This window comes from Leuciscus leuciscus (assembly GCF_965113295.1).
Source record: "Leuciscus leuciscus genome assembly, chromosome: 25".
Lineage (NCBI taxonomy): Eukaryota > Metazoa > Chordata > Actinopteri > Cypriniformes > Leuciscidae > Leuciscus > Leuciscus leuciscus.
Genome location: NC_138724.1, coordinates 17,787,005 through 17,810,228, shown reverse-complemented (window position 1 = coordinate 17,810,228; position 23,224 = coordinate 17,787,005). Strand labels below are relative to the sequence as shown.

The following is a 23,224-nucleotide window of genomic DNA, read 5'->3' as shown; positions in this document are numbered from 1 at the left end:
CACATCCTCAGCTTTACTCTTCATCCTGAGAGTGATGACGACCAGACCGCACAATATCTACTTTTAACAAACAGGATCACCGACTGAAGGCCATTAACTTTTAAGCACAGTAGTAAAAAAAAAACCCTCACTCAGTCATTTTAAATCTATTTAAACTTTATTAACAGAGTACATATTTGCCCAGTAGCTCACCTATATGAACAACATATACCATCTGTTTGCATTATATTAAATTACATAGCTCCGCCCAACAGGACTTCACAAAGAGTTAGGCTACTTAATTAGCAGCAATTGGTAAGGCATGCAGACCTCATAGCAACGCAATAACAACCAATCAGAACACCTTAGCAACTACCTAGCAACCATCCAGAACAGCCAAGAAACTGCATAGTAACAGACTAACCATGCACCCAAAACACCCTAGCAAGCACAATGCTCAAGCAACAGCACAGTAACACACTAATGACCCAAATGATGACCTTATCAACTATTCAGAACACCCAGGCAACGCAGAATACCATGGTAGCAATGCTAAAAATCACTCAGAACATCTTAGAAACCTCATAGTGGCATTTCAGTAACCACAGTCACATGCTCAAAACCAACCACACAATAGAGACCACCACAGCAAAGCCCTTGCAACTATTCAGAAAACCCAGCAACTGTATTATTTATAACATGCTAAAAAAAAACACTCAGAACACCTTAGCAACTGCATAGTTACACCCTGGCAACCACATGTAACATGCAAAAAAAAAAAAAAAAAAAAACACACACACCCAGAAAACCTTAGCAACCACATAGCAACACCACAGCAACCTCATAGTGACATGCCAAAAACTAGTGCTAGGCATTGACACAAATTTTACAATTTGGTTCGATTTCGATTCACAAGCTTGCGATTCGATTCAATTCAATTCGATAACGATTAATTGGGGCCTATCAGGTACATAGTAAATTTCCTCAAGGAACAAATATATCTCAATGGTGTAGTAGACTATACCTGCAATCCCAGTTGGTAAATCACTAGCCTATAATATTAAAGGTCAAAATTAACTGATGTGTAGGCTTCTTGCATTTAAATTACAAATAAGAAAGTTTTAATAATGATTACAAGGTTATAATGAGAATTTTTAATGACATAATTATGCTTATACTTGGCTGCCATAAAAAAATTAAGGATTTATTCAAACATATTGAAGAACAGGTAAAGTACAAATATAATGAATATGCATTATAGTGTATATATTTAGCAAAATGCTCCTCTCTAAGTTAATATTTCTATCTGAAAAACGAGTTTATGAACATTGAATGGCTTTTCTGAGGTAAATGTAACATTATGTGACATATTGATAAAGCTGAAAACACTAATTGAGCGATTGCATGAGACATACATTTCTGTAAGTTGTACTGTATCTTTCAACATACCTTTAGAAGTTTATTCATGTTTATTTCGTGCTGTAACTAGCGTTAAAGAGGAAGAGACGATCGGTTCATGTGCTCACTTGATCTGAGGCGGCAACAGCGATCTGTCGCGTCACATTAAAGAGCGCCAAAACGGTACGGTAGGCAATTTATTGTTTTAATTTCGGAATAAAATTGACAGAATTTGAAAGCTGAGACTTTTTTTCATATGAAAAGTAATCGCAAAGCATATTGAGATTTCTTGAATGGGGGGTGCTACTCGCTTTGTTCATACATCAACTGAAAACAGCATGGATTCTTTGGATTTAGGAATCGATATCGGTTCTTCAAAATGAGAATGGATTAAAATCGAGAAATCAGTTTATTTCCCAGCCCTACCAAAATCACACCAAAACACCCAGCAACCACATAACAACATGCTAAGACCACCAAGAACGCATTAGCAACCCTCTTAACCGCTTAAGCAACCACATACTTATGTTTTAATAACACAATAGCACCATTTTCTTAAAAAAATGCAAAATCTAGTTGTTTAAAATGCAGTTTTTGGTGCTGTTCCAAACTGAAGCGTGAAGTACAGTACATGCTGTTCTGCCAAAGGTAATAAGCTTATTGCCCCTCAGAGGCCTTCCTGGCTACAGTAAATAAGACATGTGCTATCAGAGTCCTTCCTTCCATCCAGCTACATTAAAATATCTGAGATAATATCACAGTTAGTCATGTTTTCCCTTCTGTATTATCAAGCCCATCAATGTGATGCTTTTCTCCTTTGCCTTAATGGAAATCTGGCAGCATAAACAATACAGATGAGCTCTCTGTTTGAGAATGATGTTTGGCAAACAGACTCCATCCGCAAAGATACACACTAGTTCTCTCTCCACATGCTACTAGATGTGATATCATTAACAATAAAGATAGGAGTGTTTTTTTGCACAGGGTTTTTGTGCATTGTAAAGAAAGCATTAGGGTTAGTTCACCCTCAAGCCATCCTAGGTGTTCATGACTTTCTTATTTCAAACAAACAAAATCTGAGCTATATTAAAAAAAAATATCCTGGCTCTTCCAAGCTTTATAATGGGAGTGAATAGTAACGGAGATTTTGAATCCAAAAAAGTCCATCAATCCATCATAAAAGTAATCCACATGGCTCCAGGGGTTAATAAAGGCGTCGGTCAGAAGTCACTCTGACCAACTTATAAAGTTATAAATATGGACATTTTTCTTACAAAAACCCATCGCTTCTCTTCAGAAGGCCTTTATTACCCCCTGGAGGCATATGGATTACGTTTATGATGGATGGATGTGCTTTTTTGTGCTTCAAAATCTCAGTTACTATTCACTCCCATTATAAAGCTTGGAAGAGCCAGGATATTTTTTTAATATAACTCAGCTTGTGTTCGGCTGAAAGAAGAAAGTCATATAAGACCTAGGATGGCTTGAGGGTGAGAAAATTATGGGATCCTTTTCATTTTTAGGTGAACTAACCTTTTAACAATTTATTGTATTTTTAATATAGTAAAATATGTATAGTAAAAAGTATTTGGAACCAATGTTAATGAAAACAAAATGAATGAAATGAAAAAGTAAATACCTGAAAAAAAAACCCAATATAGTAATTAGAAAAGCTGGAACCAAACTCAAATACATATTTATGACTCCAAAAGTAACTGTGATAAAAGTTGCCAGGGTATTGAGTGGTTTTATCCCATTGCTAAGGTGCTCTAAATACGTTTTATCCCAATGCTATGTAGTTGCTCTTGTCTTTTCGGCCATCATCAGGTATTGCTTACTGACCCAGTTAAAAACATTTAGAAAAGTGAAAGCACATCAGTAAATATAGGTCATTTTACCCTTTTTTCCCTACCCTTAGGTTCTGATGTGCATGTCCTGTGACAAGGAAAGATGGAGACTTCCAACTTAACTCTTTCTCCAAGCCCCAGCCATGCTAACAAGACTAACTTTTTCCTAAACAGTCCATTCACACAAGTGGAGCTTGTTCTCGTCATTCTCGGACTGAGCACTTTAAGCCTGATCACAATCATTGGCAATGTGCTGGTCATGCTCTCTATCAAGGTCAACAGGAACCTCCAGACGGTCAACAACTATTTCCTGTTCAGTCTAGCATGTGCCGACCTGTTCATCGGTGTTTTCTCTATGAACCTCTACACCGTGTACATTGTGTCTGGCCACTGGCCTTTAGGAGCTTTGGTCTGTGACCTCTGGTTGGCTCTGGACTACGTGGTGAGCAACGCCTCTGTTATGAACCTCCTCATCATCAGCTTTGACCGATATTTCTGCGTAACCAAACCTCTCAGCTACCCGGTCAAAAGGACCCACAAGATGGCAGGCATGATGATCGCCGCAGCTTGGATCCTGTCGTTCATTCTCTGGGCTCCGGCCATCCTGTTCTGGCAGTTCATCACGGGCAGCCGGACGGTTCCTGAAGGCGAGTGCTACATCCAGTTTTTCTCCAATGCCACGGTCACCTTCGGCACCGCCATCGCTGCCTTCTACCTGCCGGTCGTCACCATGACCGTACTGTACTGGCAGATCTCGAAAGCCAGCCGCAGTCGTGTCCGAAGCAGAGACAGTCAGAGAATTACCAGAGTCAGTAATGATGGAGGCCAGGCTGGACCCACAACTGAGAGGAATAAGGAGAGGAAGTCAATCCAAGGAGAAGAGGAAATGATCCCACGCAGGCAGAGTGCTTCAGACGCCACTACAGGTTCGCATTACTTTTTTTCTTCCATTGAACACAATGGGAGATTTTTTGGAGAATGTTCACACTGCGCTTTATACAATGTACATAACGAGAACAGGGGCTGTCGAGCTCCAAAAAAGACAAAAGAGAAGCATAAGAGGAGTTGCCAAACTTTTTGATGAAGTGTTGTTATTGTTAAAGGGTTAATTCACACAAAAATGAAACTTTTCTGTCATTAATCTCTCACCCTCATGTCTTCCCAAACCCGTAAGACTTTCGTTCATCTTCGGAACACAAATGAAGATGTTTTAATGAAATCTGAGAGATTTCTGTCCCTCATAAATATATAGCAAATATATATCATTTCATAAAACTAATCCATATGAACTGAGCGGTTTAGTAAAAAATTTCTGAAGAGACTTGTACACTTTATATAATGAACAGATTGAATTTAGGCTTATTAAGTCAACATGTTTTTCCAAATAAAATAATTAAATATATTTGTTTAAATAACATTAAATTGAGTTAATAAAACACACGTCTACTTATTTTGAATGTGTTTTAGATATATTCACCTACAGAAAAAAACTTTTTCAGTTTATAAACAGTGGTGTGAAAAAGTGTTTGCCCCCTTGGTAAATATGATCAAATATGGCTGTAAAAAATAAATCTGCATTTTTAATCCTTTTGATATTTTATTTTAAAAATGTGCAAAAATGTCCTCCATACAGAATCTCTCCATCCTGTTCTCCGTTATAAGATTTCTAGAACAGGCTTTGACCATAGAACATTTGAAAAGTAACTGACACTACTGGAACTTCAAACGGGACAGGTTCTATGGTCAGATGAAACAAAAACATTAGCTTTTTTGGCAGCAAACACTTAAGATGGGTTTGGTGCACACAGGCATAAAAAAGTACCCCATGTGTAAAATGAAATACTCTGCTGTATCTTTAATGCTGTGGGCCTAATTTTCTGCCAGAGGTCCTGGACATCTTGTTCAGATACATGGCATCATGGATTCAATCAAATACCAACAGATAAAAAATCTAAACCTGACAGCCTGTTCTAGAAATCTTAAAACGGAGAACAGGATGGAGAGATTCAGTATGGAGGAATGGTCTCTGATCTCTTGTCAGGTGTTCTCCAAACTCATCAGGCATTATAAGAGAAAACTCAGAGCTGTTATCTTGGAAAAAAGAGGTTGCAAAAAGTATTTAAAGGAGAAGTTCACTTTTAAAAAAACTTTTGCTGATAATTTACTCACCCCCATGTCATCCAAGATGTCCATGTCTTTCTTTCTTCAGTCGAAAAGAAATTAAGGTTTTTGATGAAAACATTCCAGGATTTTTTCACATATTATGGATTCCATTGGGACCCAAACGGTTCAAGGTCCAAATGACAGTTTCATTGCCGCTTCAAAGGGCTTTAAACGATACCAGACGATGAATAAGGGTCTTATCTAGCGAAACGATCGGTCATTTCAAAAATAAAATAAAAAGTTGACGTTTTATAAGCACAAATGTTCGGCTTGCTCTGTTCTGTGATGCGCGTTCGTGACGTCACGTAATACGCAATTACGTTGAAAAGGTCACGCTTGAAAAATTGAAGAAAATGTTCTTTTTGGCTTTTTAATATTAAAACACTCAGGATGCGCACACGAAATGGGCATTTTAAACGATAAACTGACACAAATACATTTGAAAATGTTTATATGGTCCTCCTTCCGCACATTTGTAAACACATCAAACTTGACCTTTTCAACGTAATTGCGTATTACGTGACGTCACGAACGCGCATCACAGAACAGAGCAAGGCGAACATTTGTGCTTATAAAACGTCAACTTTTTATTTTATTTTTGAAATGACCGATCGTTTCGCTAGATAAGACCCTTATTCATCGTCTGGTATCGTTTAAAGCCCTTTGAAGCGGCAATGAAACTGTCATTTGGACCTTGAACCGTTTGGGTCCCAATGGAATCCATAATATGTGGAAAAATCCTGGAATGTTTTCATCAAAAACCTTAATTTCTTTTCGACTGAAGAAAGAAAGACATGGACATCTTGGATGACATGGGGGTGAGTAAATTATCAGCAAAAGTTTTTTCAAAAGTGAACTTCTCCTTTAATAAAAGGGGGGCAAACAATTGTTCCCAACGTGTTTTGGAGAAAAACATTTATTTCATTTATGTGATTTCCCCCTCACTTTCAATTATTTTACTTCAATGAAAGGTTAGATTTTTGCACATTTTTTAAATAAAATATCAAAAGGATTAAAAATGCAGATTTATTTTTTACAGCCATATTTGATCATATTTACCAAGGGGGCAAACACTTTTTCACACCACTGTATATATATATATACAGTACCTGTCAAAATTGGAAACATTCATATTTTTTTGTTTTTGAAAGAAGTCTTTTATGCTCACCAAGGCTGTATTTATTTAATAAAAAATACTGTAAAAGTTTTAATATTGCGAAATTAAAAGAACTGTTTCTATTTAAAAACAAATGTAAATGTAATTTATTCCTGTGTTTTTAAAGCTAAATTTTCAGCATAATTACTCCAGTCTTCAGTGACACATGATCCTTCAGAAAGTATTCTAATATGATGATTTGCTGCTCAAGAAACATTTCTTATTATCAATGCTGAAAAGTTGTGATACTTAATATTTTTGTGGAAATGGTGATTTTTCAGGATTCTTTGATGAATTGAAAGTTCAATGAACAGCATTTATTTGCATTTATTAAAGCATTTATTAAATAGAAATCTTTTGTAATATTATGTGTTTACTGACACTTTTGATCAATTTGATGCATCCGATCCTTGATGACATATATATATATATATATATATATATATATATATATATATACACACACACACTTTTTTTTTTAAATGTATATATAGGCCTATAATTTTTTTGTTATGTATATATATATATATATGTATATATGTGTGTGTGTATTTCTTTTAATTTTTTTATTGGATTGAGTAATATCTAATATCTTATGATATCTGACAGTAATATTTGGAAATGTTTTGGAAATAATCAATCTAAACATTGACTAAATTGATTAAAATTATTTAATCTAAAAAAAAAATTTTGTTCACTCAAATTTTATATATAAGTTCACTTATATTGTAAGCAGCTTTGTGTGAGAAAAAGACTGCAATTGAATCTGCTGGGACATATGAACTACTTTTATGGTCTTTTTTGGAGCTTGGCAGCAGACAGACACAAGTATGGTTTTTCTCTCCAGTTATCTGAACCAAATATAGTTCAATCTTGTCATCATCAAAGATCTCACTGAAAATATATTGTACCCACCTGCAGGAGTAGAGCGGGAGAGTGAGAATGACTCTATATCTGGAAGTGTGGTCGCTTCTTCACACCAGCGGGATGAGGAGGCCGTATCTACAAGCACTAACGGTGACATCAGAAGCCGTCAGACCCAATCAGCTCCGCTGGCCGCAGGAAATTGGGTCAGATTTACCTGCTTCAGAACAACATCCCAAAAGGACCCGCAAAACACCTATAAACCCAACAACGGAGGTCAGGACATGACCAACGGGAAGGAAAGGCTGAGTCTGGTGTCGCAGAAGATTCTCATGCCTCGGTTTCAGAAGAAGAAGAGTTTATCCTCGCGGGAGAAGAAGGTAACAAGGACCATCATGGCCATTCTGGTGGCGTTTGCAGCCACATGGACTCCCTACAATGTCATGGTACTCATCAACACTTTTTGCTCGACCTGTATTCCAAGCAAAATGTGGACCTTTGGCTACTGGCTCTGCTACATAAACAGTACGGTTAACCCCGCTTGCTATGCCCTGTGCAATGTCACCTTCAAGAACACCTTCAAACAGCTGCTGACATGCAAGTACAGGAATATTCATGCCAGCAGAAAACATTAAGACAGTGGGAACAGAGAATATCCAAAAGTCTGGTGGTTTGGATCTATAGACCTTATTCACTGCAGCGCCATCCTTGATTGAGGCTGTGAGGGATAGACATACATCTCTTCAGTGGGTTTTACTGTTATTTAATGTGTTTTTGGATTGTTCTGCGAATGAAACACTGCAAAAATATCTTTCCAAGAAATTTCAGTAGACAAAAAAACTCTTGACAACATGAGCTTTGGAAAAGGATAAGTGATCTAGGAGCTTTATACAGGGTTTTACAGTGGATCCCACTAAAAACAGAGCAAGTCTTTCATACCTGTCATGGCGCTGCTCTGAATAAGGTCTATTCATGGGTTTTGAAAAAATACCAGGCTAAGCCAAACTGTTAAATGTTATTTCAGCTGCCAAATTATTATAAGGACAACAGAAAAGAAGCGGTGAACAATTTAATAATGTTGTATTTCTTGCATTAAGTCGTTATTAAGCATTATCAGTATTTTTTGATGCATTCAGTTCAAAATCAAAAGTAATCAATTCAACTTTTGTAATATAAATGTAAAGATATTTGTTACATTATATATATATATGTGTGTATATATTTATAATGTTGTATATATATCTGTATATATGCATAACATTTATGCATATGTTATAAATGTAATATGTATAATATATGTATAATAGTTCTCTACATATCAATATGATTTAATTTTCCTGTCATTTATGCAGATAATGGTGTTTCAATATATAATTTGTATTTTAGGATTCACACATCTTTTGACTAATATATCTTTTACAGCTATTTGTCATTACACAATTTGTATATATATATATACAATTTATACATATGAAGAGTTCAGATGCAAAAGCCTCTAAGTGCCATCTGAAATTTTCTTCTCAAGCATCATTTTTATCAAGCTTGTATATTTAAGTTCAGTAATTTCACTTAAATGGCGATGAAAATTACCTATTAATTGTCATTTAAGTGAAATTACTGAACTTAAATACACAAGCTTGATAAAAATGATCATTCTAGAAGAAAATTTCAGATGGCACTTAGAGGCTTTTGCATCTGAACTCTTCATATATATGTATACACATATATATACATATGTATACACATATGTATACATATATATATGTATAGAGTATGTGATTATGTAGATATAAGCATTTTTACTTGCAATTTAATGTACATAAACCATCAATATATTATTTTGTGTGTACATACATGCACTTTTTTTGGAAAAATAAAAAGAGTGGAATTATGGAAAAATCAAATGCAAAACAAATGTAATGAGTGTTGTAGAACATGAAGCATAAAAATAATAACAGGAAAACAATTTAGTTAAAAACAATTTTAGCTTTAATCATTTATAGGAAAATAAACAGACATCTTGTAGGTCTTTAACAAGCAAACTGGCCTCTTTTTTTTTTTTTTTTTTAACAAAGTTTAAATTGCATATGTTTCATTTTACCAGGGAGGAATCACATAAAACGAACAAGCAAGTTTTCCGTCCTTGTCCACACACATGGTAAACGTTTTTTCTCTCTCCAATTGCTGGTATTTCAGGATAAATACTTAAAGGCAGTGACAAAATGCGTTTGTCAGTGGAAATGAGAATAAAAGACATTTTACCTCAATTTGAGGCTCTAAAACAAAGTACAGAAAAACAAAGGCATTCAAGGGAACCATCATAATTCAGACTATACCATTAGGAAGGCTGTTCAGTGTTTTATTGCTGATTCAATTTGAACTACATCAAGCCCCTTTTCCAAACAGGCTTAGTAACAAAGTACATGATGGTGTGACTGTGCGTCTTAATAATATAATACACGTCTCTAGAAAAACAAGACATCACTGGCGACACTGAGGTAGCGTAAACGTTACGAGGCGTAGCAGGGCAGGATCTCAGAGGCGTCTCCTAAACCCTTGACCTCGGTCATTTGCCAAAGTCCCAAGTTCAACACCTTAAGGCAGGGCAGCTGCGTGATTCTCTCAAGTCCCCTTTTGGTTATTTTGGTACAGCCGTACAGGTCGATCCCGGTCAGCTGCGTCAGGTGATCCGCAATGAGCTCGAGGCCCTTGTCCGTGATCCGGACGCACTGGCCGATGTTCAACGTCTTCAGTTCGTGCATCTGCCGGACCATCCTGTTGATCCCGTCGTCGCTGATGTGGCACGAGCAAAGCGACAGGGATTTGAGCTGGTACAGGCCCTGCGCGATGTAAGCCAGGCTCTGGTCGCCCACTTTGTCGCAAAACGACACGTCCAGCCCGTACAGCCTCAAAGCGCCCATGGAAAGATGCATGATGCCTGTGTCGCTGATGTTGTCGCAGGAGCGCAAGTTAAGAGTCCAGAGTTGGGTCATGTGTGACAGGTGGATCATGCCGGCGTCGGAAATTCCACCGCAGAAGCTCAAGTTCAGGACTTTCAGCTTGTTGAGGCCCTTGGAAATGTGCTTGAGCGACAGATCGGTGAGTTTCTGACAGTCCTGCAAGGTGAGATGCTCCAAACTCAAGCATCCCTCCGCGGCGCTGCGCGTCATGCCGGCCAGGTGCCCGATGCCCACGTCCGAAACGTGCCGGCAGCTTCTCAAGTTCAGGCTTTTGAGGTTATGAAGGCCCCAAGCGATTAGCAACAACCCCGTGTTGGTGATGTTACTGCACCCACCGAGATCCAACAGTTCTAAGTTCTTCAGATACTGCGCAATCCTGCCCAAGCTGGAATCGGTGATCTGTTTGCAAAGGCTGAGGTTGAGGATCCTCAAGGAGGGGATGTCCTGCACGAAAGCATGACCGAGGCCGTTATCTGTTAGGTTGTAGCATCCACTCAAGTTAAGGCTCTCGATGTTGGGCATGCCCTGAATAACATAGCTGAGGCTGCGTCTCAGGCTGAGGATCTGGACTTTCTTGATCCCTCTGGTTTGGAGGCTGGGGAAGAGCGATGGGTTTGCTCTTCTCAGATGGAGTTTGGCTTCTACTCCCCTCCAGACTGATTTGTGGTACGAGGCGTCTCTCCATGCCGTGCACACTTGTGCGACTCTGCCTTTGCCTTTAACGTCCAGGTAGTTGAAAATCATCGCTAAGATCTCCGGGAAAAGGCTCGAGATGTGGATCTCCATTTCTAAGAGCAGCTCGTTAGCTTAGCGAAGTTAGTAGTCTGGAATTCTGCCGGCGAGGACCGCATGTAAAACAAAATACCGGGAGAAATGTCAGAACGAAGTAAACGTACAACAAAAACAAAAAACGACCGCGCTTTGTTGCATTTAAAACTTGGTGTGAGATTCATTCGCTTGGAATAACCAGCTTACGTCGGAGTAGACGCTGTTTTTGCACCGCCAGGTCTTTGTAACGGCTGTTTCCAGATCGCGACACATGTTTAGTAAACATAAATGTAAATCCATGAAAAAGCTCGCCGAAAAGACTTTGAAAAACGAAACGTTTATGGTTGGAGAAAACAAACGATTTCGCATGAATACAAACCAGCCATTTGACGAAAACTATGGAGTCCGGTTTCCGGTAGCCTTTGTCTTCATCCTTTCAAAACGGGGAGGGTGACTATTCTCCGGACTGTTTTTATTGTATGGAAAACACCATAAGTTTATGTTCAAAATGTCTGAAGTGTATTTCAAAATTAATTATTTTCCTTTAAAAACATATAAAGCATTGCATTTGCTCAAATTAATTCAAACTGTGTTTATTTAAAACAACAACAACCCCCTCCCATTCGTAATGGGATGTCCGACTCGTTTCCGCGAATCGGTTCTTTTGAGCAGTTTCAAAGAATTGGTTCGCAAAACAGAAAGAAGCTTTACGTCAAGGCGCAAATACTTCCGTACGTGATGCTTCTAAAATGCACGTATTGTTGTCTATGACATTTTACATTCAAAACATAAGAAAATCACATTTTAAATTCATTTTTATTCATAAAAACCAGACATTCAGCTAATAATAAAACCTGACACAAAATAATTTACGTCTCATAGTTGAAAAGGTTCTGGCACATTTAGATGATAAAATTCAAAAATATGTTTTGTGTCGATAAAACACATAATTAGGTCCTCATAATTATATTTAGGTATTAAAGTAACTTTGATTCAACTCCTCGTTTCACTCCAAATGCTTATGAGCTCATATATCGGTTTTCTGCTGATAAGGATATTAACGGGTCTCGGTTCAGTGAATTGTCGAGTTTATGGTTTATGAAGCGTTTCAACTTATTTATTGAAAAGATTCGGTTCAAAAGAATGATTCATTCACGAATCAAACCTTGCTTCCGGCTCAACGTCACCGGACGTAAACAAATACAAGCTCCAGTTATCTAGTTTTTCACGCTTATTTCCAATGCAAACCGGTTCATCTTAACGAAAGAGTGACTAAAGTAAATTATAACAAAATCTAGAAAGACAAACAATGAAATATGAGCCTGACCAGTATAAAACCCAGCCATACTCTTGTACTCTGAAACATTCATAAACATGAAGCATAAAAGTATTTTACTACAAATTCAGCTTTGTTGAGGTTGTCCACAGCAGCACACATGAAAGCTGATAACAAATTCAGTATGAAACAAAGCACAGACTTCAGAAATGACAGTGCAAGGTATTAAAGTACCACTGTAAACCTTTTAAAATTCAAAAAATGTTCCTCGTGTAAAAATCTATGCTCAATTTCTGTCTATAAAACTAGAGAAATTGATCAATTTATAACCTAAGTCAAAAAGCTTCCATACATAAAAATAAGAGAAACAAAAATGACAACAACAAAAAAACTCTCTACCTTATTATTTTTCATATATTCTATTCTAGAATATACATTTATCCAATTATGCTTACGGTTATTTAACCGATTAAATTAACTATTAAATTCTAAAGAAATCAGACAATATCTTTTTAAATTAAACAAATGTTATATAAAATTACCTTATAAAATAGCATATTATAGCCAATAGGAGAAATTTTCTATTTCAGTCTCATCTAACACCATTTTTTCTGCATTTGTACTATTTTATCAACTAGCTAAAAGGGAGTTTTTATTAACATGTTCAATTAGCAAACCCTGTTTGCTCTCTGGCAGCTCATAATCATCACATAAAATATCAAAATGCTTGAGAACGTACAATGTTCTGCACTGTGTTGTCATTAGCAATAGTTCGGCTATTCTCACAAATGAAGAGACAAATTTCATTTTATACCATCAAGAGTGCAGGTTAGATTGGCAATGATTTATAAGCACTAAATGTAGTTTTTAAAAGCCCCATGGCAATAAATAGTGCATGAGATCAAGAGTGACAGTAATGGAAGAGATTTCTACATTTAGTGATACTGTCGCCTCATAACAATACGTTAAGCTAAGCTCACTTAAGGTGCAGTCACATATTGCGAGCTAAAAATGTCTATTGTCAATAATGTAGAAATGTACTCCTATTGAAATGACAGGATTTTGCTCGCGTAAATTCGCCAAACAACAGTAAATGTGACTGCAGCTTTAAACATAAAATGAGAGATAGTAAAATGCATATTAATTCAAAAGGACACATTCCACGTCTATTATCAATGAAAAACTATGAAAGGAAAAATTCACAGGTTTAGAACATTATGAAAACAATTGCTTTAAATTGAGTCCTCTCCCATTTTTCCACAAAGCAGCCTCAGTTTTTGCGCGAAGCTGGAAAGAAATTCCAGTTTTAAAAACACATGACGTACAGAGCTACTTCACAAGTTCACAGGAAAAAAACTAGTAGTTTATAATCAATCATTTGAAATGGATTCTTCACAGCAATTCATTCCATCAGCTAGTTTTCCGGCTTGTTCCAAAAGAATCGGAGCGGCAGTGGGAAAAGTCGATGAAGATTCCGTCAGGATCCGATTCCAGTGAGTCCAGCCCCTGCATTACAATGGTCTCCGGACTGGAGGAGCAGCTCGGGGGTGACGGAAGGGCTTTGTCCACCTCGGATGAAGCCACCTGGGCGTCCGGTGCGTGCAGACACCCCGCGGAGGTGTGGATGAAGACAGGCGGAGAAATTAGAGCGGGCTGTCCCGTGGCCCCTCGCACCACACCGGACAGGGTGAGCTCGTGATCCAGTGAGAGTCTGGGGGTCGAGCTGGTCTCTATTCCCACTGACAGGGTGGAATAGCCCTGGTGCTCTATGCAGGAAGTGACATCGCATGCGGAGTGACGCCGGATGCCCACGCTGCCCACAGAGCTCACTTCGGAGTCGTACTCGGCCACGGGGGTCAGCATGGGGATGTTGTAACTCTTGGAGCGCACTACCGGGTTACTGGAGGGCAGGTCTGCAGACTTGGACCAGCAATACTGCAAACGCCTCTCTGGAAAGATTTTCAAGAAATTAGTAATGATATACTGCTTTTTTACTGGAGTAGTACAGTTCTGACATACTTCAAATATCAGTGGCTGAATCACATAGGATCAGAGCAAATGTTTATGGGTGGAGAACATAATTGCAAGATCTTTAAAGAGTTAAAAAGTTCATCTATTAATCTTTTTTTTTTAGCACATTTATCAAATTTGATATTACGTTTTCAATATGCTTTTGCTGGAATTCATGAGATTATTCACAATAATTGTATTCTACTGAGAGCCCTAATTTGAACAGTAATAAATATAGAAAAACACAATTTTGTGTTAAAAGTGTTTATCTCTCCTTCTTTGCGACATACGTTATTACTTGAGACATAATTTGTATTTCTGAATTCTTTTTATGGAGTTTCTCCAAGCCACTGTTACCTATGATATTTATTGTGAAAAGGGATTTACAAATAATTGAATTCAAAATATTGATCTTAGGTTTATACAATTAACTTTATCTTATCAGTGTGTAGAAAAAAGAAACAAATACAAAGTAAATATATTCCAGATATTATTTTAAATTTAGCAAATGATATCAAGCTTAATATTTTGAGCTTAATCTCACACAGTTTAAAGGAGTCGTAATAAATTAAAACATACCTTTTTTACCTAACATATTTTTTTTTATCTCTAAATATAATGATTTATCATAATTTTTCTGTATTTCCATGATAAAATACAAACATTTATTTTTTTCATTTTTTTGAACAATGTTTCTTGGGCAGCAAATCAGCATATTACAATGATTCCTGAAGGATCATGTGACACTTAAGACTGGAGTAATGATGCTGAAAATTCAGCTTTGCATCACAGGAATACTACATTTTAAACCGTATTCAAATGGAAAAGAGTTATTTTAAATTAAAGACTGTATTTTGGATAAAAAATTATAATAAACACAGCCTTGCAAATAAATGCAGACTTGATAAGCATAAGAGACTTTCAAAAACATTTGAACAGTGGTGTTTTTTTCCCTATATACATATACACTGCTGCCTTTTTATTTTGTGAAGTTCTTTACTTCAGAAAGAAACCAGACTAAATGTTGTGTCTGTCTCTCACCGATCACACACGAGCAGTGAGAAGCGCCACACTCATGTGAACACAGTCCCTGCGTGCTCAGGTACGGCGACACCACCTTCTGAATCAGAGACTCCAGCTTCAGGTATTCTTCACTCACACCTTTGGATTCATGAACCCCCTGTAAGACGAGAAGATGACATATTTAGGAGTTTCACTCTAACCTTTTTACAGTCGTTCTAGTTGAGACACACAAGGCTTATGATTAATGTCTCGCTCTTTATGACACAATTGCTTACACCATCACCAATGACCTGTTTTGAAGTCACTTTGCTATCATTACTGGGTGCAGCTCATGACGGGACGGCTGGAACCTTCACGTTATCTAAGAGGATTGTGAAAAGGCAGTGCTCGCAGTTCATGCGTACCTGTAACACCAAAAGCATCTGGACGATGGAGGGAGGGACACGGGCTCGCGGTCTGGACAGAGCCTCCTCTAGCTTCACGTTAAGGGTGATGGTGTTTCGAAAGTGCAGCAGGGCCAGCTGACGCACCGACGGCTCCTTCCCCTGAACATGAACATGCACACAGATTCACACACCACCGCTGTGTCTGATGTCTGACAAGTTATTTCGCAGTATGGCTGGACTGTACCTGGACGGGGTGGAAGATGGCTTGAAGCATATTGAGAACATCGCAAAAGAAAAAGTCCCATGTCTCAGCCAAAGAGTCCAATAACTTCTGACCTATTTTCAGCAAGACGAGAAACAGATTGTGTTGTTTGTGTACCGAGTGAAACGCTGTGTAATGTTGCAATTCTGTACATGTGTTTTGTTGTTAAAATGGGATGGTATACCTTCATAAAACCTTATTTTGTCCCGTAAAATGACCATGCCTTTTGTTAAAAGTTGATTCTGATAATGAGGGAAAAGGAGAAGAAATAGTTTATATAAAAAAACAAACAAACACATCTCTGGAAAAACGGATTTTTAAAAACATTTCCTCACCTGGAGGTATTCAGTAAAGAACGAGCCCAGCTCTGTTTTCAATAGTTGCCTGATAAAAAATATATAATATCGTAAACAAGTTAACAAATGTTTCAGAAGAAAAATCATTCTAAAATATAATGTATAAGAAAATAACGCAATTTGGTTTAAATGACTGTCAAGAATACTGTATGTTCAAATATTTCACCCCAAAATGTAATAGAAAAAAAACAACTATGTTTTTATAATAATATATTATACAATTTTAGCAGCAAAATGTATATACAGCATTCAGACTACTGGGGGAATTTTTATTGCTTTTGAAATTATTCTCTTCTGCTCACCAAGGCTCATAAAAAAGTTTGTAAAAACAGTAATATTGGGAACTATTATTACTGATTAAAATAACTCTTTTGAATATATTTTAAAATGCAATTTATTCCTGTGATGCAAAGCTGAATTTTCCACATCATTACTCCAGTGTTCAGTGTCACATGATCCTTCAGAAATCGATGCTGACTGGCTGCTAAGAATTGTGTTGAAAACACTTGTGCTCTTTGATGAACAGAAATTTCAAAACAACAGCATTTATTAGAAATATAAATCTTTTGAAACATTATAAATGTCTTTACTCTCACTTTTGATCAATAATGTGTCCTCGCTAAATAAAAGTATTCATTGATACTCAAACATGAATGTATTACTAGGAAAAAATAACACTTCTAGATTATTACATCATTGTTATCGAAAAAGAAACATCTAAAAGGAATAGCTGCTTGAGGTTAAGCTAAGCTTTCTTTACAACTCCGTTTACCCGTGGTTTAGTTTACTATTTAAAGCGTAAAAAGCCCTTTTATGTAAAATATAATTTCTTATTTTTTACTCTTGATTTTGGGGTGAAATATGATGTGGGTATGTTTTCCTTATTTGGGATGTTATTGCTTCACAATTTTTCTTGTAAAAGTTACATGCGGACTGAGGCTCTGCGTCCTCTCACAACTGTTCTGTGCTGATAATGTGAAGCCTCAGATCACAGCTGACAGTGTGTTAAAGTCTACATTTCACACACTGCTAACACTTACCATTATAGCGAAATAAATAATTCACAAAAATGTATAAAAACGAACAAAAGATCAGTCTGCTGTTACAAAACATGCGATGTTGTTTTGCCTCACCTCACGCCTTCATTGAGCGTGTAGAGTTCATTGTCTGCCAGTCCTTTCTTTTGAAATACAGCAATAACTGCGTTGTGAATGCTGCAATAAATCGCACAGAAGTGAAATTACATCTCAGTTTATGACACTTATGGACATGTGCTGGGCACAAAACACGCACTAACCTGTTCCATGTGGCATTAGGGCCTGATCCTCTCTCCTCCAGTGAAGCCTTTTCATTTTTCCCCAGCTGACTCAGATTTGGAGAACTCACCAACTTTAAGCGGTACAGGGTCCTCATGGTTAAAAACACACTACAGTTAGTCCAGAACCACAACAACAAGTGAGAGAAGGGGAGGAGCTAGAAAGATGCAGCTAGAGGGGGAAGGGGACGTGGAGCTACTGTTTTACTGTTGAGAAATCAATTTCCTTCCTCCTAACATTACATTCCTATCCTTTCCTCAGTCTCTCTCTGTCAGGCACACACACGCAAGGATAAACCAATCTTGTTTAATAGTTATGCAACACAAAACCCCCTTTCTTTCACACTCCCAGTACAAGGGAGTAACAGCCTGTTCCTCCTGTGCAGTGTGAGCTTTTAAAATACCTCAAATCATGAGGTTTGTTGAATAGAGGAGGGTGGTATTACTTTTCTAAGCACTGAAACTTATGATTTGTGCCAAGAGGATGATAAAAAATAGACTATATTTTGTATATAATATATACTATAGAATATAAATGTTTTATATTATCATTATTATTTTATATTAATATTACCGTATTATTCCTATATTTATATATGTATAATAAAATAATAAAAATAGGATAATAATGTCCCATTTTATATAAAATATAGATTATATTCCAAATTATATATTTATAAAATATATTTTATATTCCAAATTTAGTGAAAACGACAAATAGTCGACAAAGATTTCCAAAAAGTTTTTTGTAAAAAAAGAAAATTAAAAATGGCGGACAGGAAGTTTGGCCGCCTATGGTATCTATGTTCTCTGCATGGTCTGAGGATGATCTGATTAGATTTTCGTGGAAAATGGAGGAGTCTAGGAGGAGTTTGAAAAATTTGATTTTTTAAGAAAGACAAAATGGCAGACAGGAATTACAGCCGACTATGGAAAAATTGGTATCTATGTTCTAGGTATGACTCAGAAAATCGATCAAATAAAATGGGCAAAATGTATCAAAAGCCATTAGAATTTTTTCTTTCGTTTTAATTTTGTTATAATTATTAACCACAAGGTGGCGCTGCCATAAAACCTTGTGAGTACCTTCAAGGCATCATGCCAAGGACACATACCAAGTTTTGTAACGATACGCCAATGCCTTCGTAAAATATAGCATTTTACGACAAAATTCAAAATGGCCGATGCCCAAAATGGACAAATTGGCGAAATTTGATATCGTCCAACTCGGCATGGCGCCCCAAATTGAAAGAGACCAGTCTTGTGATTTTTGGTCAAACTGGTCAGCCATTATAAGCAAAAAATATCAATTTTTCATATTTTCTGACCACTAGGTGGGCACAGTGGCGAAACACTGCACTGCACACTCAAGTAATGCTTCCGATTACAGATACCAAGTTTTGTTGTGGAGATACAGCCTCATGTCCATTTTGGAGTACTAGATGCCAAATTCGTTTGCATGTTATTCAAGAACTGTTTGACGAATCAACTTGAATTCTGAAGATCATCTAGTTTAATTTACGTGAAAATCTGACAAATGTCTAGGAGTTTGAAAAAGTAAATTTTTCGGAAAATTTAAAATAAAAATATAATAAATACATAATATAATATAATAAATATAAATAATCATCCTTTCCAAATATAACATTTTAATAAAATATTATTATTATTATGTATTTATATAAGAACCAAATTACAAACTATAATTTTCATAGCATGTACAGTATATGCTGTGGCTCTGACTACTCTACTGACTTCAGCCTGGAAAAATGTAATCCATTTCCCACTGGTCCTGACTGAACTCATTGAATTTACATTAATATCGGTCTGGTTCCTGGAACTGAGTAATCTATGTTATGTCATGTCTCCTGTGGCATCATACTAATGCTAAATAATTGTCCACAAAATGGGTCCCTCAGCAGGTAGTAAATTGAGGAATGTCACACATTGTGAGAACTGTTTTATATATGGCTCATTTAGGGTATAAGTAACAAGGAAAAACACAGGAATCATAAACAAATAACAGGATATGAGTATGTATAGCAGGATGTGAGTGTGTTAATAGTTCCGTTCACAGCATCAGTTGTACCTCCTGAATGGATGACTGCTCCCATCCATGTGAAGATGGTGTGGCAGAGCAAACAGGGCAGAGAAGCTGAACGTGGATGATCTAGGGACGGGTCGATCAATGTGGGCTCCGCTCAAGTTCTCCAGCATTGTTATCGAAAGGCTGCCAGATCCTCCTTTCATTCAGAACATATCTGGTCATTCTGATAACACAAGAGAATGAAGAAATAAACAAAATGAGAGAGGGTTGTGGTGTTTGCTGCTATTTTGTTATCATTTACTCTCCCTCATGTTGTTCCAAACCTGTATGATTTATTTTCTTCTGCAGAACACAAAATAATTTCTATTGTGTACTGGTCGCTCTTTTCCAAGCAATAATAATTAACTGAAACTTCCAAAAGGATGCAAAAAACAAACAAACAATGAGGTATAAAGGAGGTCCATACAACTTGTGCGCCATATTCCTCTTGATTACAATTGCTTTGTGTTAAAAACAGACTGAAATTTAAGCCATTATTCACTGAAATTCTATCCCTTCAGTGAGATGTTATTAACTGCAACTGAGTCAAACTCTAGAATCAGATCAGTCAGATTCATGAAAACAAATCATTAGTTCAATAGAAGGCATCACTATTTAATGTTCATGAGAAAACTAGTCATGGCTGTGTGTGTCCCAATTCAGAGGCTGCATCCTTCGAAGGACTCGGATTTCAAAGGCCACGCCTTCGAAGGCAGCGAAGGTCGGACTGAGCGTTGTTAAATGGGACGTACCGTTAAATGGAGGACTGTTCTTGTCACCTAGCAACTTGGACAGCTGCAGTTAACAAGCGCCAGTGACGTTTACTGGACTTTTTTGACAGTTATATTAAACTATCTGAAAACAAAACAGGGTTCACAAACTGTCTAAATTTGTTTACCATGGTCTATTTCTGTTTATAATAGTATAAACTATATATAATCACATTTTAGTAAGATATAAGTCAACATTTAAACCGCTTTAAAGTTTTTTATTTTATTTTTACATTTGTATCATTAGATATTTGAGTAAGTTGAAACCCAATAATACTTATGTTTAAAGTGTAATCGGACAATTTCTCTAAAAAAAAAAATGCTGTCGTCACAGGCGCACAATACATTTTGGGTAGGCAAGGCCGCGAAGGATTCATCTGTTGTATCCTTCATTTCACGGGAAATGAAGGACGCATATGGAAGACACATTTGAAGGAGCCTTCGAATTGAGACCCTTCGTCGCACAGTGGTGAAGCAATCGGCCTTTGAATGCGCTCTTCGAAGGATGCAGCCTCTGAACTGGGAAGCAGTTAAATAATCTTTCTTTAGAATCGGATAGTTTTAATGAATCGGTTGATCCATCTGAATTTGTTCACGAATCGGACTGATCCGGTTCTCAAATTCATTTTGAAGCTCCGGTCTCCATTCATTGTAAATGCAAAGAAAATAGCGACTTAGCTGCACATTGTTTTAAAAAAATTATTTTGTGTTCTGCAGAAGAAATAAAGTAATAAAGATTGAAACGAGATGAGGCTATGTAAATAAAATAATTTACAATTTTCGGTGAACTAGCCCCTTAAATTTCACTAATCCCAGATGCAAGCATTTGGTAAACAGTCTAGAATAGATTATGAGGTCATGTTATAACCAATCCATATAAGACAGCTTTAGTAAAGGCATAGCTTACTCTTTGTAAACCATTATTCTGGTGAAAATTGAGAAATGTCAGTTTTATTTTGTTCGGCGGTTGTAAATGGATCGATGTGCTTGTTTACGTTGTTCATGTCATTCTCCATGTGTTCCTCAGCAACACAATTCAACCCGCGCCCCCTACTGGACCATTCGGGAAGCGTCGCAAAAGAAAATAGGCTACTACAACAAAAGACTTGTCTTGCATCAGTCTGTCATCATCATTTGTTCAGGCGGCCGTAAGAGCTTTTTATGAGCTCTTAAAAAACACACACGCATCTCAACATCCTCGACCTAAATATGTGACTTTGCTTTATATGTTTCACTTTCCCTGAAGCATCATGTCAGTTTCCCTTTGTTCGCTGAACGTGCCAGGACACGACACGAGCCACGATGTATTACAGGAGGAGCAGGAGGAGTCCATTTCCCTTTCTAAAGTGCAGACAGGTAAAAGGGACGGTAAAACGTCGACGTCTGGGTAAACCCGAGAAGGCTATTTGAGAGGAAGAGCATCTCTTCCCATCCTGGACTGACAGATATCGCTGTTAAAACTCAATACGAATCCAACAACTCAACTGACCGTGTTACAATGCATCAATTTCTATTGATTACATATTTTATCCGTAGCTATAAGTTATTCATTGCGGGATTGACGCACTGGGTACTCAATGTACCTAATGGTGATCATGGCACTTTTGTTACTAACAGCGCAACAATGCACCATTCATCCAGGGGAAAACGCAATATAGCATAAAACACTCCACGCAAACAGTATTGCAGTAACAATGTTTCAACTCACCGTCATGTGTTCCGCGTGCAAAGTGAATAAGAGCAGTCAGGGATATTAAAGTAACTTCAATGAGGACGGAAGCAATAAATATGACGCTCTACACTTCAAGAGAAACTAATCCATAAATACGGATGTGGGTTTATGCGGGGTTAATGGATAATTCCTGTGGCATCCCCAATACTCGCCCCTCCTATTCTCTTCCCGAGTTGCAGACTGTCTGACCAGACGACAGCCCAGACTGTGGGCGCGTTCACGCCCGAGCTCGTGCGTACGCGCCATTGTGCGAAGGGTCAAGATATTCTTGAAACAAAACGAAGAGACGTTAGAATGTAAAGTATCAATTTTAGGGTTGATATGCTAACATTTAATTAACATCAATGAAGGAAATTATATTCCCGTTTCGCTTTATGTGTTTAATTTAAGAGCTCAGCAGGAAGCCATGTGCATAAGAAAATCCATATTCAATCCAATCAGTCACTGAGTTATGCTAACCAGACTGCAATCTTTATTCGGGTCCCTAATTAAGATTTAGGAAATCTCTGCTGAGTTGACGGTGACAGGGATATAATTTAGCACAACCGCGGTTTATCTTAAAGAGGCAGAGCAGAATTTAAATCAATTTAAATCAAGTTTTGCTTGTTGTTCGGCTATTGTTTCATGTAGGCCAAACGGAAGGCTACTTCGTCATAGGTTGCCTCTGTATTTAAAAAATCTAAAAGAACAATAAGACTTCTTATTACAGTGTTTTTAATGAATAGGTTGAGCGAATGATTCAGTGCATTGTATATTCATATCACCAAAATAAATGTATTTGACAATTTATTCTGGCAGAAAGGGCCACTGAACAGTGAACAAATCTTTTTGGTGAAACAGTAGCGACAGATCTTTTTTTCTGTATTGTGATGT

At 37.2% G+C, this 23,224-nt stretch overlaps 3 protein-coding genes across 6 annotated transcripts in view; 1 reads left to right on the top strand and 2 right to left on the bottom strand.

Moving 5' to 3' along the window:
- chrm2b (cholinergic receptor, muscarinic 2b) overlaps positions 1 to 9,265 on the top strand; it is a 10,856-nt gene extending 1,591 nt beyond the window's left edge. For 3 of the 4 annotated variants that reach the window (XM_082160001.1, XM_082160004.1, XM_082160003.1), the window contains 2 exons: positions 3,296 to 4,150; positions 7,465 to 9,265. In XM_082160001.1, coding sequence (XP_082016127.1) covers positions 3,328 to 4,150; positions 7,465 to 8,042 — 1,401 coding nt within the window. In that variant the 5' untranslated portion in view covers positions 3,296 to 3,327 and the 3' untranslated portion in view covers positions 8,043 to 9,265. Of the gene's footprint in view, positions 1 to 1,468; positions 1,561 to 3,295; positions 4,151 to 7,464 lie in introns of all 4 variants that reach the window. The other variant, XM_082160002.1, reaches the window with a different exon arrangement.
- A 108-nt stretch (positions 9,266 to 9,373) lies between these two features.
- Positions 9,374 to 12,294, bottom strand: fbxl14a (F-box and leucine-rich repeat protein 14a). Its single transcript, XM_082160010.1, has 2 exons — positions 11,343 to 12,294; positions 9,374 to 11,199 (listed from the first exon to the last, which is right to left on the bottom strand). Exon 2 carries the CDS (start codon positions 11,151 to 11,153, stop codon positions 9,918 to 9,920), a length of 1,236 nt encoding a protein of 411 aa, XP_082016136.1. The 5' UTR covers positions 11,154 to 11,199; positions 11,343 to 12,294; the 3' UTR covers positions 9,374 to 9,917.
- A 216-nt stretch (positions 12,295 to 12,510) lies between these two features.
- Positions 12,511 to 22,492, bottom strand: prr5a (proline rich 5a (renal)). Its single transcript, XM_082160007.1, has 10 exons — positions 22,328 to 22,492; positions 19,853 to 20,033; positions 17,746 to 17,856; positions 17,582 to 17,662; positions 16,428 to 16,476; positions 16,277 to 16,334; positions 16,075 to 16,166; positions 15,849 to 15,989; positions 15,463 to 15,601; positions 12,511 to 14,360 (listed from the first exon to the last, which is right to left on the bottom strand). Exons 2-10 carry the CDS (start codon positions 20,011 to 20,013, stop codon positions 13,822 to 13,824), a joined length of 1,371 nt encoding a protein of 456 aa, XP_082016133.1. The 5' UTR covers positions 20,014 to 20,033; positions 22,328 to 22,492; the 3' UTR covers positions 12,511 to 13,821.
- Between the last annotated feature and the right edge of the window lie 732 nt (positions 22,493 to 23,224).

Excerpts from the sequence above, each read along its gene's own strand:
- prr5a (XM_082160007.1), bottom strand. The coding sequence starts at position 20,013 with ATGAAAGGAGGATCTGGCAGCCTTTCGATAACAATGCTGGAGAACTTG. Across the intron at positions 16,335-16,427 it reads TCTTTACTGAATACCTCCAG|AATCAACTTTTAACAAAAGG; the intron begins GTGAGGAAATGT and ends CCTCATTATCAG. Across the intron at positions 14,361-15,462 it reads TCACTGCTCGTGTGTGATCG|AGAGGCGTTTGCAGTATTGC; the intron begins GTGAGAGACAGA and ends AAATCTTTCCAG.
- fbxl14a (XM_082160010.1), bottom strand. The coding sequence starts at position 11,153 with ATGGAGATCCACATCTCGAGCCTTTTCCCGGAGATCTTAGCGATGATT.